Source organism: Mastigoproctus giganteus, chromosome 1, assembly GCF_048544385.1.
Source record: "Mastigoproctus giganteus isolate SK-2022 chromosome 1, ASM4854438v1, whole genome shotgun sequence".
In the NCBI taxonomy this organism is placed as follows: Eukaryota; Metazoa; Arthropoda; class Arachnida; order Uropygi; family Thelyphonidae; genus Mastigoproctus; species Mastigoproctus giganteus.
In genome coordinates this window covers 205,849,831-205,863,333 of record NC_143575.1, presented here as the reverse complement: position 1 = coordinate 205,863,333, position 13,503 = coordinate 205,849,831, and the positions used below count along the sequence as shown (strand labels likewise).

The 13,503-nt window shown below is 36.8% G+C and overlaps 1 protein-coding gene across 2 annotated transcripts in view; it reads left to right on the top strand.

The window, feature by feature from the left end:
* Window positions 1–13,503, top strand: part of LOC150091468 (thiamine pyrophosphokinase 1) — a 128,673-nt gene that overhangs the window by 107,401 nt on the left and 7,769 nt on the right. For both annotated transcript variants that reach the window (XM_090384044.1, XM_090384052.1), the window contains exon 8: window positions 5,044–5,185. In XM_090384044.1, the coding sequence (XP_090240170.1) occupies window positions 5,044–5,180 (137 nt within the window). In that variant the 3' untranslated portion in view covers window positions 5,181–5,185. The remainder of the gene's footprint in view (window positions 1–5,043; window positions 5,186–13,503) is intronic.

Sequence of the window (13,503 nt, the reverse complement as noted above, 5' to 3'; positions counted from 1 at the left end):
GAATGATAGCTGAACATATCTGGCATTATACTTATGAGAAATAGTTTTCTCAAAGTAATTTAGTATAATATTGACCAAAAGGTGGAGGGAAACTATGCTTTTACTGTTTACCATTAGTACAAATTTGCATCCTTCAATAACAAGAATTAATGCAACTTTATAGTTTATTTGAACTATTACAGTAGAAAAGCAACGTTGTGAAGGTAGAAATTAATTTGTTTGAGAAATCTGTGGTACAGCATGAGCCAAAAAATGAAAATTCCTTTACAGAAAAATGTCTTTTTTTATTTTATATAATTTTTTATTAAAATTTTTTTTTATTTTTTATTTCAGGTTCAAAATGTCAATTTCTTATTAAATACCAATTTTCCCTTGCTGGTTCAAAATATCTGTTAAACCTGCAAAAAATAATTTTTTTTTATTGTTGAGGAACATATCAAAACTCCATCAGTTATTGTGATATATCTTCAGAAAGAAGTTTCCAGGATGTATGGTGACAACAGCTAAGACAGTATGGTGAATTGTGATCAAATGAAAGGTGGCCAGTCCTGAATGAAATGAATAAAGGATAGGAAGACATGATTTTCAGTGATGAGTTTGTTAACCCACATTCATCTCAGTGGGTTAATGAACAAGCAAAACACTCTTCAGGGATTTGCTGAACTTGTAGAATTTGTTGAGATGCCATTGCATTTTGAAAAGTCTGGTGTGGGTTCAGTGCCATAAATTTAAGGATACAGCAGGCCCTCGTTATAATGCGGTTCGCTTTACGCTGATTTGCTATAATGCTGTTCTTATATTATAACCCATACCTCACTCTAACGCTGTCACAACTCACTATAATGCTCTTTTACCAACATACAGATTGAATTTTTGGCATGTTTAACAAAAATGTTTCATCTGATGTAGTCAATAGCTTGAAAATGAATAGCAAAGTTTCCCAAGCTAATTTAATTCCACTATGGTGACTTGTTACGTAGTTCCGAGATCAACGTTTTAAAAAATGATCAAGTATATTGCTTGTAATATTTGCGTTATATGCATTTATCCGAAGTCTCGTCTTCACTCAGTACAGTGTCAGACATCGTCCGGACAGTTTACATTGTATCATAATTGATGTATTGTTACATAATTAATGTAACGCAGTTACATTTTCGAAGATTAATAATGGCAGATAACAATTAAAAAGGAACAATGTCTTGACATGGTATGAAACCTACTAAGGTAAGAAAAATATTGAATTTGAAAATTAAATACGTTTTGAAGCGAATCGATTCCGTTCAATGACAAGTGGATGTGTGCAATAATTTAGGACTGGCAGGTTCAATTGTAAGAACAGTTATAAAAAATAAAGAATTAATTTTAGCAGCACAAAAGACAGCTGTTCCACTGCAAGCAACTAAGCCGGCTATTATAATTGAAATAGAGAGACTTCTAAATAATTTTATTGAAGATAATATCCAACGCAAAATTCCTTAAGTTAAATATTATTAAAGAAAAAGCCTATATGATGATCTGAAGAAAGCTCACCTTTAAAAAAAAAAAATATGGAACCATTTAAAGCTAGTAAGGGCTGGTAAGATAGATTTAAAATCCAGGGAGAAGCCGCAAGTGAAGATCAAGGAGCCGCCAGAACTTTCAAAGAAGAACTAAAAATTATTGAAGAGTGGTGTTAAACTTCTCAACAAGTTTTTAACATAGATGAAACAAGACGTTTTTGGAAACGAATACTTAAAAGAAGTTTCATATCGAAAGAAGGAAAAAAACATGCCAGGCTTCAAAGCGGGAAGGATCAGTTGACTTTATTTTTGGGTGGTGACGCTGCTGGGATTTTAAAGTAAAACCCCTTTTAGTTTACTAGGAAGACGCCCAAAGTACAACCAAAGTTACAAAAACTCGGCAGCCCAGGGCCATCGGATTGACAAATTCATGATTTTAATTGGCATTTTAAGTTTAATTTTGATACGTAATGTAGTTACTCACCACATAATTATATACATATGTAATGGAGAATATTTTATATGTACAAATTTTTAATATTAAATATTTTGACTGACATTGTGCATCTTTTCGCTACCGTTTATTATTGATTAGGAAATATCCTATGGCATAGACCGTGACTCACAAATACCTATGTTACTTTACAGAAATACAGTGCTCGCTTAGCGCTCTGTTTTTCGGGAACGAATTATCAGCGTTAAGTGGGGGTCACCTATATTTCTTTGAGATTACAGAATATAGGGAAGCAGTATCAGTCCAAATACCTGATTATTTTTGGAGGAACATACAGAATGAAAGAGGTGTGTGTGTGTGTGTGTGTGGTTTCAGCAGATGGGGTCACAGCACACATTTCCCACCTGGAAAAAGAATGGCTTAATGAACACATCTGCTGCCCATATTAATGTGTGTGTGCTCAGAATGACAAGACATTTTAAAAATTTGTATTAATGAATCCCTCTGTTAGACGAAGAACATTAAGGAGCCTATTAAACCACCAAGACCAATAACTTGAGACAGACTCTGGGCACCCCTCTCTAGTAGCACCAAACTCATCGAAGCTCCATTGAACTGAAATTCACTTCCTTCATCCAAGTTCCATCGGGCTGATATCTGCAACTGAATCTGCAAGCAAGAGCAACCGGGACCTGACTCCAAACCCAGACATTGGAGACACCAGCAGCTTCTCTGCCACAAGCCACATTAGCAATCAAACCGAGCACTGTAGCCTGTTGTTCTTTTATTCTTCTCCCCCTCCTTTCACCTGGTGAGGCATGGGCCTGCCTCACTGACTTTCTGGTGTCGCCTTCTCTATCGTCCCCATACCTCTCTTTTCCCCAGCCTTCAATCTCCCCCCCCACTCTGTCTAACTCACAGTGTACACCCCACACAATTTATCAATTAATAACCTCCAAATTTAAACCGTGCTTACATCGGCCTAATGCTAGAATATAAAAGGCTCTCTCGGCCTTTTATATTCTAGCGTTAACCCCCTCCCCACCCCTTTTTTTTTCACATAGGCCCTTGCCACTGAAATCTTCGGAAACTAGGTGGCAGGGCCTGCCAGAGTACAAAATAAAATCTACTGGGTACCTGACCTGCCTCCCCGGGGCCAAGTGTGGTAATGGTGGGTCCCAACGGCTAAATGGTCAGAAGAACAACAGTACACATCTTTCCACTCCCCACACACTTTTTAAATCTCTGGCCTTCACAGAGTTCTGTGCTACACAAACAGAGTACACAATGTGGAGATGGGGGGAACCCCTGGTGCCGTCAGACAACTAACACACTTTGCACTTGTTATTTGGTTTTATTAAACTGTGTATTAATATATGGAAAAATGGAATGTTATTTGGTTTTAGTTTCATATTCACATTGCAATTCATTTATTTTTTTATAGAATTTTTAAATTGGTACTTTTTTTTGGGTCACTCAGTATTATGGAAAATAAATATGCATTAAATTTTTTTTTAAAAATAAAAACCACGGTTTTCAAGATAAGAATAAGAAAAGGATACATAGATATGTAGGGATATGTCCAGTGAAGTAATTACCTAACTGGATAATTTCCTGTGCATAAATTGCAATTACAACTAAAGGGTACCTAATTTATTGTTAACCTTAACTCTGTATGATGGCTACAGTAATGTGAACCAATATTACCTTGCATAGTGACAAGGTCACACAACAGTGGATATATGACATATGCAAAGTTTTCATTATTTGTATTTGTTTAATTTACTTTATAACATGTGGTCTTGCAAATTGCTTTCTCTGACAGTATCAATTATTATAATTTAATTTTGGAAGGATCCTCACTTAGTTTTTTTGATAATAATCTATCAAATTCATTTTCTATTAGTTTGTTGTTCTCCTAACTGCACTAAACGTTTGCTTTCTTTAATCAAACTTATCTAACAACCAGATTATTTACCTTCTTCAGCTTTCACAATCCCAACTGGCTTTCATGTGCAGAGATAGTTGTGCTATCATTGATGTTTTAGCACATTCATGCCTGACAGTTATTTATCTATTAAAATACCAAATAATCATAATTGTTCACTTCTAGTAATGTTCTAAGGTCCCCCTTCCCCCAACAATCCTTCACAATGCAGTTTATTAATTGTCTTCTAAATACATTGAATTAAAACCTGTAAGATATAGGTTATCTTGATATTAACCTTTTCTGCCACAGAGCATCATTCTCAAATTTTTTCCATTTTAAAAACTTGTTTTGCTCAGAATAATAATACTAAAGAAATGAGTTGCACAATTTGTTTTTTCTTGGTTGGACTACTGCTTTAAGTCTCTTTATTCAAATTTTTACATAATTGAAATAATTCTCTTAATAAGGAAATCCTTTATTTTCCATTCCACTTTTAACCTTCATTATAATGTTATTGTTTTTCAAAAAAAAATATGTCAAGCTGTTTGAGATAAGAGTGAACATGTCGTATCTGGCTTGTGTCACATTTCCCAGCTTACTTTTCTACTTAATACTAGCTCATAATAATTGCAACAAGTTATTAATAAAAACAAGAGTGGTGTTTTTTAAAAGCCTAAGAATAATAAAAAAAAAAAAAAATGCCACATATTCATTCAGACGGCTTGCACGGCTGTTAGCAAATCCATTTGGCTTCAATTCCATTCATTTTTACTTCCTCTCCCTTGCATCTGATAGGTCTTTTTCATCATTATCTGAAGAAGTTGACATACTAGCAACTTACATTTTGTGCATCTCCTGAATTTGGCAATTGTAATACCTTAACAAGTCAAGAAGTCTTCGGATGTAGCCTGTACCACAGCATTAATGACAAAGGTATATCTACCCATTCATAAAATAGGTAGATATACCTTTGTCATTTAGTTATTTTCCTATTGCCTTTAATTTACTGATTTGTTATAATTGATTCAGCATACTTTTAGGATCTTAATTTAAAATTATTGGTGTAGTATAATATTAGATTACTCAATCGCCTCCTCCATATTTTCATTCCCGATACTCTTCCCTAAGATTTTATTTATATATAAATTTATTTTTTCCAGATAATCATACTTTGAAATTTGGCAGTCTGATCAGCACTTCCAATACGTATGACAACAAATGTGATACAGTTACCGTAAAAACAGACAAAGACCTTTTGTGGACTATGGAGATAAAACTGAAGCCTTATTTAAACTGAGAAGAGTAAGTATCACCATTAAGGTTTCAAAATATATTTTTATTTTATTTTAGGTTGTTTAAGGTTACACAAGTATATACAAGGTGGTTCAAAAGTTTGGTGTATAGAATTAATCGTGTCTTTAAATGAGACATTTTCTTTTTGGTGATGTCCATCAAGAATTAACTATTCTGAAACTGTTACACCACAATAAATAATTTTAATAAATGTGCAAAACATTACAAACCCTCTACCAGGTTTTTGTTCACATGTACAATGAATAAGAACAAGGACCACAAATCTGCCTTTCTCAAATTGCTGTTACTGTCATAAGTTGTGTTATGTCGTCTCTAGTATCTAGTGCTTTCACAGCCAGTTGTTCTCCAGTCCCCCCCCTCCTCCATTAATCATTCTTATTTTTATTGTTTAAAAGTCCATTTCATAGTTTTCCTGTATTTTCCCCCTTATTTCTGTTTAAAGTTACCTGGCTAAATATCTTGATGTAAAAGGCTTCTTTTATTTTTATTTTTTCAATGTCTCTTCTGCTGACTCCTCCCCATTATTACTTCCTCTGTGTGAGCTCTGACTTAAGTTCCTGTAAGTCAGAGCTTACTCCAGTATGCACTCTGTTGATTCAGATTATTTGGTGTTCCCTTTAGGCATGCATTTTGTGTTCATCTATGTGCATTTAAAATCTTTCACATGTATACCTTACTCCATATTTTTTCTGTTACCTGTTTTTTAATTATAATCTGATGTCAGATCTTTGAATACAATCTCTATCTTATTAATCAGCTTAAAGTTCATCTGACTTTTACAGATTGTCTTTGTTTTTTTTTGTCAATCCCTTTTATGTATGGAATCACTACTCCTTTTTTTTTGTAATCCATATTCTGTGTTGTGTTATTGTTTATGTTGTTTGAATATTTTTCTACAGTCTTGTCGATTAAATACCTTGAGTACCCGTTATTTAATAATATTAAGTTTATAATATTAAATTATAAATAATTTAATATTCATTATATTATATTTAATGTTCATATATACAGGATATCCACAAACCTCTGTTTACAAAACTAAAATGTTATTGCGTGAATAGGACACAAACCTGAAACCATATCCCGGTGATAGAAGATATCTTCAAGATTTAATTACAGATGTTTGATATCCAGCCTGTAATCCATTTACTTACGTATTCAGCACAACACATCCCTGTTAATGCAGCCATTTGCTTCATAAATGGATTGTTTAAGTTCTGTAACGGTTTCTGGCATATATGGAACATACACCTGATCTTTCACAGATCCCCATAGAGTAAAATCAGGGAATTGCGAGGAGCACAATATTGGTCCTCATCTTCTAGTCCACTTCCAAGGAAATACTGTATTCAGGTATGCACTAACCTCTTTGTAGTAATGTGGTAGAGCTCTTTCTTTTTGGAAAATCAAGTCACCATCATTAGCATTAGCATTAGCATTAGTAGAGGCATATGATGCAAGAAAGCAAGCTTATTCAGCATCAGCCAAAAAAAAAAAAAAAAAAACACACACACACACCACTCCCATTTCACCCCTCCGTTCGTTCGAAATACCTGTCCAGTTGAGCTTTAAATTTGTTTAGGCTATCAACTTCAACAACAAGTGATGGAAGTCGGTTCCACCAACCAACCACCCGCTGGCCAAAGGCAAATTTCCGCACATCTATCCGACATCCGTCCTTCCTCAATTTGAATTTATGCCCTCTGAGGTGATTATTCTCAGCAAGATGAAGAATCCCATTGGCATTGAGCATGCTCAACCCATTCAAAGCCTTATACACCTCTATCAGATCACCTCGCCGGTGCCTAGTCTCCAGACTCTGTAATTTGCAAAACTTAAGCCTTTCTTCGTAAGAGCAACCCTTTGTTCCATTCACTAATCTTGTTGCCCTTCTCTGTACCCGTTCCAGCAGCTCTACATCCTTCTTGAAATGAGGCCTCCAGACCTGTATACAGTACTCAAGATGTGGCCTAACCATTGCCTTATACAAGGGAATAATCACCTCCTTATCCCTGCTAGAAAAATTCCTGTATATCATTGACAAGACACCATGAGCTACTCTTGCAGCTCGTCTGCACTGCTCAGAGAACTTCATATCTGCCTGCACAATTACCCCCAGGTCCTTTTCATTCTCCACCACTGTCAGTATAGTACCGCAGAGTTGATACGTTGCTCTGGGGTTACTGTTTCCCATATGTAGTACTTTACATTTGTCAATGTTAAACTTCATTTGCCACCTCTCAGCCCATCCGCTCAACCTTTCCAGATCCTGTTGCAGCAGCATAGCGTCAGTAGTGTCCTTAACAACCCTGCCAACCTTTGTATCATCTGCAAACTTGGACATTAAACTTGATATCCCATCATCAATATCATTCATAAACACCGAAAACAACAACGGACCCAACACTGAACCCTGAGGAACTCCACTAATAACATTAGTCCACGTTGAGCAGTGTCCATTGATTACCACTCTCTGTCTTCTGCCACTCAACCATCCCCTTATCCATAGCAGCAATTTGCCTCCAATGCCACACTGCTCCAATTTGTGCAGCAGTCTTCCATGTGCAACAGTATCAAAAGCCTTTCTAAGATCCAAATATATAATATCAAAGTTATTCCCTGCATCCAGTTATTTTGTGACTACATCATAGTATCCAATCAAATTGGTCAGGCAAGACCTGCCCTTAACAAAACCATGCTGCGTCTGAGCTATAACTGAATTCTTGTCTAGATGATCCTGCAGTGCTTCTTTAACCAGTGCCTCCATTAATTTACCTGGAACAGAAGTTAAACTAACAGTTCTATAATTACTTGTGTCAGCCTTTGATCCTCCTTTGTGAATTGGGGTTACATTTGCACATCTCCAGTCTATGGGTACCTCCCCTGAGTCCAAAGAAGCTCTCATAATTATGGCTAGGGGTTTGCTTACTTCCTTTGCTGCCTCCTTTAATATAACTGGATAGATCCCATCCACCCCAGGTGCCTTTTTTATGTTTATCCTCAACAATCTCTCCTCCACTTTCCTCTCAGTTATTACAAAATCATCCAGCTCCTTGCCAATGTTTACTTTACCTACATCATTCTCCTTCCTGAATAACTCCTCATGCGTGAATGTAGATGCAAAATACTCGTTTAGATTGTTAGCCACCTGAGCAGGATCCTCAACTGTTGAACCATCAATATCCAGTGGACCAATCTGATTCATCCCTTTCCTTCTTGAGTTTAAATATGTAAAGAACTCTTTTCTGTTTTTCTTTGCATCCTTTGCCAAGGATTTTTCGTAGTCTGCCTTTGCCTGCCTAATCTCCTTTGTGACTTGGTTACAGACCAACTTATATCTATCATAGGCTTCCATGTCACCCATTAATTTGTATGTATCCCATGCATCTTTCTTCTCTGCCACATGTCTCATTAGTTCATCTGACAACCATTTAGGCCTAAATGGTTGTTAGATTAGATTGTTAGCCACAGGATATCCACAAACCTCTGTTTACAAAACTAAAATGTTATTGCGTGAATAGGACACAAACCTGAAACCATGTCCCGGTGATAGAAGATATCTTCAAGATTTAATTACAGATGTTTAATATCCAGCCTGTAATCCATTTACTTACGTATTCAGCACAACACATCCCTGTTAATGCAGCCATTTGCTTCATAAATGGATTGTTTAAGTTCTGTAACGGTTTCTGGCATATATGGAACATACACCTGATCTTTCACAGATCCCCATAGAGTAAAATCAGGGAATTGCGAGGAGCACAATATTGGTCCTCATCTTCTAGTCCACTTCCAAGGAAATACTGTATTCAGGTATGCACTAACCTCTTTGTAGTAATGTGGTAGAGCTCTTTCTTTTTGGAAAATCAAGTCACCATCATTGTCATGCTGCTGTTGAGTCATAAGGAATTTCTGTCGAGATATATATCTGTGATAGTAGTTCTCTGATGAAGAAAAGTCTGTGTGCTTTGCGATAGCTCATCATGCAAAAGGCAGTTATCTTTGGACTTTCACGCTGGTATTACAAAATTTTTTCTAGCTTTTCTGTGCTCCATATTTTCACATTTTGCTTTCTTTACTTTTCCACTGGTGTGAAAAGTGCATTCGCTGTTAAAGATGATTCATTCCAGGAAATTGTCATTGCCTTTCCATGAGCTTAAATATATACAAACAAAATTCCATAATTTTGGTTTCATCATCAATTGACAACTTCTTTATGAGCTGTAACTTGTATTGGTTTAACATTTTAAGCTTACAACTAGCACATCATATGGATTTCCTTGGCTTCATGTAAAACTTCTTTGAACCATATTTAGTGTGCCCTCACTGACTGTTGTTTAGCCACCACCCTGGCTTGGTTGATTGCTTATACAGGTATCCTTTATGAATTTCAAACCCCAAGAAGGCACTGTGCCTTCTTGGGTTTGGTAAATTCTACCATGATTACAGTTTTGTGATTATGCTGCCATCTACTACAACACGCACAGATTTTCCAGTTGATGAATAAAAACTTGAAGATATCCTCTATCATTTAGAAGTGGTTTCAGGTTTGTATCACAAACTCTTCACAATAACATTTCACTTTTGTGAAAGCAGTTTGTAGACACTCTATGTTAAATGAATAATATTAAATTTATAATATTTAATAATATTAAAATAGGAAAGGCCTCCCTTACAGATATGGTTAATGTGTTCATAATTTGGGTATATTGATTTGGGTTATTCTGCTGATGAGGTTATCTGGAGGTGCAACTTTTTTTGGGAGTCTCTAAGTGAAACTTTCTTTATTACTTAAAAGTTAGTTTTTTTTTTTTATAACTTTTGATTTAAAATAGTGGCATAGTTATTATTTGTGATTCTCTGTTTAAGTTAGCAAATTTGTTTGTTACTTAGCTTTGTAATTGCTTAAAAAATCATAGTCGACTTCTGCTTCCATTGTGTTGTATCAATAAGAACATTCAAATTCTGCCGCAGTTACTACAGGATTGATATAGGCACTTGGAGGTTTCTATGTATTTTTGTAGTCAGTGTAATCAGTATCAGGAGAGGTCTATAAACTATAAATTTATAGCAACACAAATGTCTTTTAATAACATGACTTAATCACATAGTACATAATCTAAAAATGGCCTCCGTAGCCGAGTGGTCTGGAGTGGGAGTGCAGTGGCACACGCTCTTTGAGTAGACCGGGGTTCAAGCCCCTGACTGCTAAATACGGTCAATCTGCCAACCCGCACTGGACCAGCGTGGCAGATTATGGTCCATTTCCCCCCAGCATGAATTGTTGAGGAGGCTTTCATCCTGCAGTGGGTTGATAATGGCTGCAATTTATTTTTATTTTTACATAATCTAAAAGAGCATAGTTTATGCTGCTCTTAAATAAGTGGGATTAGTAGTGGCAATGCTTTGGTTTGGGGGAGAACTTCTGAAAGCAGTTCTCATATGAATTAGACTTATATATGTTACTTGTGCTCTTATTGCAAATCTACCTCTAGCATAACTTGATATAGCCATAGGGGATGCCTTTGTGTGTGTTGCAAACAGCATGAGGAGGTTAAGCACTAACTTGGCTTTATGATGGGATTATACGAGGCCTTGAAGAATAGGGTTGATTTCCTCTAAGGATTAAAAGAGAGGAAATCGTCATTCGTTCAGTCTAACACTTGAGCCCATTCTCCAGCATCAGACAACACAAAGACATCTTCTGCAGCAGAGATCTTTGGTCCCACAGGAAGTAGCTATAGTTGGTGATTTGATTGTCAGGGAGGTGGGAAATATATTGTGCACAAAGGATGAGTGGAATAGGATCAGAGTATGACTTACAGGGGCTAAAGTAGATAAGCAGCTATCATCTTTTAAGGGATTAAAAGGTGATATTGTTGTATACATTGTATTAATGATATTAAGAGTAGTAGACTTAAGGATTTAATTAACAAGTAAAGAGCGATGTTGAGAAAAAGTTGGAGTTAGAATTGAAATTGAAAGTGTCTACAATCCTGCTCAGACACAATAAGAGGGAGTATATGACAAGAGCCTTGTCAGTCAATTTGGCCTTGGAGAGACTATGCAAGGCCCATGAGATAGAATTTTTCGCAGCATGGTCTGTGCTTGTTAACAGGAGAGACTGTTTCCACTTAAGTAGAACGGGTGCAAGAATATTTGCTGATGCTATCAAGGCAGTGTTAGGTGGGTCTGAAAACTGCTAGCCTAGGGAGGATAACAGACTAATAGATTTAACAGTAGCAGCAGACAGAGGTGAAAGTGGTTCTTGCACTGCTTCTATTAGGACATGCAGCAGCCTGGAAAGCAAAGTGTCGGGTATTTCAACCTGTTTGGTGTCCTTATGGAAATAAAATATATGGGCTGTGTTAGGGTCACTAAGAGTAAAAACTTGCATGTACATTAATACTAGGAGCATAATAAATAGATTTGATGAATTTGAAGTACCATCAAATACATGTCGGGATGTCAGAAACATTGCGCCACTCAGATATACAGGAGTTTGAATATGGGGAGTACAATGCGTACTGAAAAAATAGGATGGGACATGAAGAGGAAAGGTTATGCTCTTAGTTAAGAAGTATATAAAATCTAAGGCAGTGTATTCCATGGACATAGATGGCCAGTGCAACGTTGATTCAGTTTGGCATGACACTGGGAAAACAAAAATGAGGGTAGGAGTGTGTTATAGGCCTAATAACTGCTTTAGGCATAACAAATAACTGTACAGACATATAGAGTGGGCAAGAAAATCAGAATGTCTTAGAATAAGGAATTTTCAGATATTGATTTGACCTTGTAGTAGTAGTAATAGAGGCATGTGATGCAAGAAAGCAAGCATATGAGCTTATGTAGCATCAGCCAAAAAAAAAAAAAAACACTCTAAAAGTTTGTCCAGTTCCTCCTTGAATTTATTTAAGCTATCAACTTCTACAACGACAGATGGAAGTTTGTTCCAGCAATTAACCACCACCTGGCTAAAGGCAAATTTTTGCACATCTGGTCTACAACTGTCTTTCCTCAATTTGAATTCATGCTCCCTTGGGTTTGTAATCTGAGCAAGCGGAAGAATCCCATCAGAATTCAGCATGCTCAACCCATTCAAGGCCTTATACACCTAAATCAGATCACCTCGCAGGTGCCTAGTCTCCAGCCGCTGCAATTTTCAGAACTTAAGCCTCTCTTGGTAAGAGAACCCCTTCCTTCCCCTCACTAACCTTGTTGCCCTTCTCCGTACACACTCAAGCAAATCTACATCCTTCCTAAAATGAGGCCTCCAGACCTGTATGCAGTACTCAAGGCATGGCCTGACCATTGCCTCATACAAAGGGATAAGCACCTCCTTTTCCCTGCTAGCAAAATTCCTGTATATCATTGACAAAAGCCCACGACCTGCTCTTGCAGCCTGTCTGCATTACTCAGAAAACTTCATATCTGACTGCACAATTACTCCCAGGTCTTTTTCATTTTCTACCACCCTAAGTGTAATACCACACAGTTGGTATGTTCCTCTGGGGTTATTCTACCCATACGCAGTACTTTGCATTTGTCAATGTTAAACTTCAGTTGCCACTTCTCAGCCCATCTGCCCAAATTTTCTAGATCCTGTTGCAGTAGCACGCTGCCATTAACAACCCTGCCAACCTTTGTATCATCTGCAAACTTCGACACTAAGCCTGATATACCTTCATCAATATCATTGATAAATATACAAAACAACAGTGGGCCCAACACAGAACCTTGTGGACTCCACTAATAACATTAGTCCACGAAGAGCAGCGTCCATTGATTACCACTCTGTCTTCTCCCACTCAACCATCCTTTTATCCATTGTAGCAACTTACCCTTAATACCATTCTGCTCCAATTTGTACAGTAGTCTTCCATGCGCAACAGTGTCAAAATCAAAAGCTTTCCTGAAATCCAAGTATATGATATCAAAATTATTTTTTGCATCCAGTTGCTTTGTAACCACATCAGTGTATCCATGTCAAATTTTTCAGACAAGACTTTCCCTTAAAAAACCCATGCTGTGTCTGAATTATTGCTGCAGTCTTGTCTAGATGATCCTGCAGTGCATCTTTAACCAGTGACTCCATTATTTTACTTGGAACAGAAGTTAAACTAACTGGTCCATAATGTCGAAGTTTGCAGATGATACAAAGGTTGGCAGGGTTGTTAATGACAGTAATGGCAGTGTGCTACTGCAACAGGATCTAGATAATTTGGACAGATGGGCTAAGAAATGGCAACTGAAGTTTAACCTTGACAAATGCAAAGTACTGCATATGGGTAGAAGTAACCCCA